Here is a 3,007-nt window from a genome sequence, read left to right as displayed (position 1 = left end):
TATCCTCAGTGGTCCTCTTGTGGATGATCCTCTAGGAACTACTACTTCTCAGGAAACCTCAGAAAAGCACCTAATGTCCCTCGCAAATCAAACTTGGCCAAAGAGTTAAACGTTCAGTACTAATCACAATCTCACATGACTGATCAAATAAGACAATAGCATCGATATAATTCACATTGCTTTTTTTTAAAAAAAATCCTTCGTCTAGAAGGTACATGCATCAAGTTGCCCATGCCAAGATACGATACTTCAGTCATTAGCCGACCCAACTTACTAACTAATAGAGAAAGCTCTATTTGCTGGTTAACTCGGCTTCTACATTTCCCATCTCAAATCTCTCCCTATTCACTGGCCTACTATAAAGCCACTTTTTGCTGAAAACCTCTTCCATCTCTTCCAAAGGCCTCCCTTTAGTCTCAGGACAAAGGAAGAAGAAGAACATCCATGCCAAGATAGAAATCCCTGCAAACATAAAGAAGGCCCCCCCAATGGTTATAGCCTTGTAGAGTGATATGAAGGTCATTGATATGGTTCCATTCATCACCCTATTTACGGCCACCCCTATGCTGGCCCCCTGGGCTCTCAGCTTCAGGGGGAAGATCTCAGAACTATAAACCCATGTAATGGGCCCAAGCCCAATAGAGAAGGATGCCACAAATAAGAACACTGTCAGAATGGATAGACTAATGGCCCACACCAACCTCTCCTCTGTGTGCTCCACCATGGTCAGGCCTAACCCTAACCCACTTAGTGACACTATCATCCCCCCCAAGCTAGTCAACAGCAAGGGCCTCCTCCCAACCCTATCCAACAGAAACGTGGCTATCAAGATGAAGAAAGTCTTTGTGAGGCCAACACCCATGGTTGCAACCAGGAGCTTGTTTCTGGTCGTGATCCCTGCCTTCTTGAAGATCCTAGGACTGTACAACACCACTGCTTCGATCCCGGTGGCATGCTCGAAGAAATGAATGCCGATCGCAGCAATCAAGATGCGCTTCACTGGAGGAGTGGGCCTCAGCAGTAGCTCCTTCCACACTCCCTCCCCTCGAGTGCTCTTCGTCAGCTTGACAACATCGCCGGTGCAACTCTCATCAACCCCCGCAGCGCCCTTGATCTCCTTTAGCCTTAGCTCTGCCTCTTCCCTCGAGTTCGATACTCGAACTAGCACGTCCCTCGCATCCTTGATGTGGCCTTGCATCACCAACCACCTTGGGGACTCGGGCATCTTCCAAATGCCGACTGCCAATATAATGGGGGGAAGTGCACCGATACCGAGCATCGATCGCCAGCCATATATCAATGGAAGCTTTGCGAAGAAATAGTTTGATACATAACCTAGCAAGATACCAAAGCTGATGCAGATCTCCGGAAGGGAAGTGAGGAATCCCCGTGAGGACGGTGATGAGATCTCGGCAGAGTAGACCGGTGCAATCATCAGTGCATATCCAACTCCGACGCCAGCAATGCACCTACCAGATATAAGTACAGGGAAGGAAGGTGCTAAGCCCATGAGGAGAGAGCCAAGAAAGAAGATGATGGAGGAGAGGACGATGGTGTAGCGTCGACCGATCCAGTCGGAGGCCCTGCCGGCCGTCAACGACCCTAAGAGTGCACAAATGTTCAAAATTCCAGCAAGGACTTCAACTTCACCATCAGTTATCTTTAAATCTTCTTTGATGAACAGCATGGCGCCACTCATAACCCCGGTGTCTGCGAATTAGGCAATGATACACTAATCATAATTCTAGATCATCCCGTAAAGCGTATATAAAATCTTTGATAAAAGTAGAAGAAAAGGATCAAGAGAGCATTTAATAACTCATGAAACTATTTCAAAGATAAGAATATAGTAATATAAATAAATAAATAAGAAAAGAGAGTGAGGGTCATACCATAACCCAATAAGATGGAGATCATGGAAGCAATGATGGCACAAGCACAAGCATACTTGTTTCTCCTCTCCTTCCTCCTTGGATGATATATTGGGATCTCTTCTTTCTCTCTCACACCAACCTTAGCATGCTCCATGGCTACCTCCATCTCTCGCACCACTCTCTCTTAGCAAGTCTAGGGTCTCTTATAGGCCAAGCAATTGCTTTCACACTGGAAAAGATCCCCCACTTTGATCCAAAAAAACCTTTTCCACTCGTGAAGCGGTGGGAAAGCGAGTAATAATGTATAGAAAGTTTCAGGCTTAGCAACGTAAGGTCGGGGCGTGTCCTCCTGGGAGGGCGGTGGCCACAGGAGCCATGCGCAAGATTCGAAATCTTAGGATTGCCGAACAAATCTTGATCGCCATTTATACTAGATTTATCCCATGCGGTACTTATCCGTAGAACCGCTAAGTATTCAAAGTCAACGGACTGGTAAGCTGTGCCAAACACCCAGTACTGATTCAAGTGCTCGTGGGACCGCTTTGTGGGGTAAGCTCCACCGGACCACTAATATGGCATGCGGCTTCCGGCAGCATGACAAAAACCGATCGAGTGTCTTGGTTCATATAAAGGATTAAAAAAATCTTATTGAGCCAATAGATCAATTCAGCCTAGCTGGTTGATAATTTTAATTTGATTGCTCACTTGTATAGTTATATCTGGGAAACATGGAGTGGAGTTCGGTTGGGCAACTAAAGTTGGGATGAATTGGTTTTTTATTATATAATTAAATTGGCGGGTGACCTGCTCATAGGACTTCATCTACATAAACTCGAGTCGACGTTTCCTGACCTAATGTCGATCCACTATAGTTGAGTCAATAATGTTGAACGAGTTAAGACTTCAAATGTCTCCGCCCTTGCTCCCTTTCTTCTTCACCACCACCTCTACATCCTCAAAGAATTGATCTAACTTGGCTTCCGCTAATGAAAAAGCATGCCACATCAATTGGGTCGTGGATGATGGCATAGAGATGCCCACCATTCCAATGTACAATAGAAACGGAAATAAAATTTTATATGGAGTGCACATTTGTGATATTCATATACGTTTTCGCTTAGATTTAATGAATA

The 3,007-nt window shown here is 45.3% G+C and overlaps 1 protein-coding gene across 1 annotated transcript; it reads right to left on the bottom strand.

The window, feature by feature from the left end:
• Positions 1–292: 292 nt before the first annotated feature.
• Positions 293–2,037, bottom strand: LOC120106637 (probable polyol transporter 6). Its single transcript, XM_039119634.1, has 2 exons — positions 1,893–2,037; positions 293–1,710 (listed from the first exon to the last, which is right to left on the bottom strand). The coding sequence occupies exons 1-2, from the start codon at positions 2,026–2,028 to the stop codon at positions 293–295; spliced, it is 1,554 nt and encodes a 517-aa protein (XP_038975562.1). The 5' UTR covers positions 2,029–2,037.
• Between the last annotated feature and the right edge of the window lie 970 nt (positions 2,038–3,007).

The sequence above is a fragment of the Phoenix dactylifera genome, unplaced genomic scaffold (genome assembly GCF_009389715.1).
Source record: "Phoenix dactylifera cultivar Barhee BC4 unplaced genomic scaffold, palm_55x_up_171113_PBpolish2nd_filt_p 000586F, whole genome shotgun sequence".
Classification (NCBI taxonomy): Eukaryota; Viridiplantae; Streptophyta; class Magnoliopsida; order Arecales; family Arecaceae; genus Phoenix; species Phoenix dactylifera.
The sequence above is the reverse complement of the archived record's forward strand: the minus strand, read 5'-3'. Positions and strand labels throughout refer to the sequence as shown.

Excerpts from the sequence above, each read along its gene's own strand:
- LOC120106637 (XM_039119634.1), bottom strand. The coding sequence starts at position 2,028 with ATGGAGCATGCTAAGGTTGGTGTGAGAGAGAAAGAAGAGATCCCAATA. Across the intron at positions 1,711-1,892 it reads CTCCATCTTATTGGGTTATG|ACACCGGGGTTATGAGTGGC; the intron begins GTATGACCCTCA and ends CCTAATTCGCAG.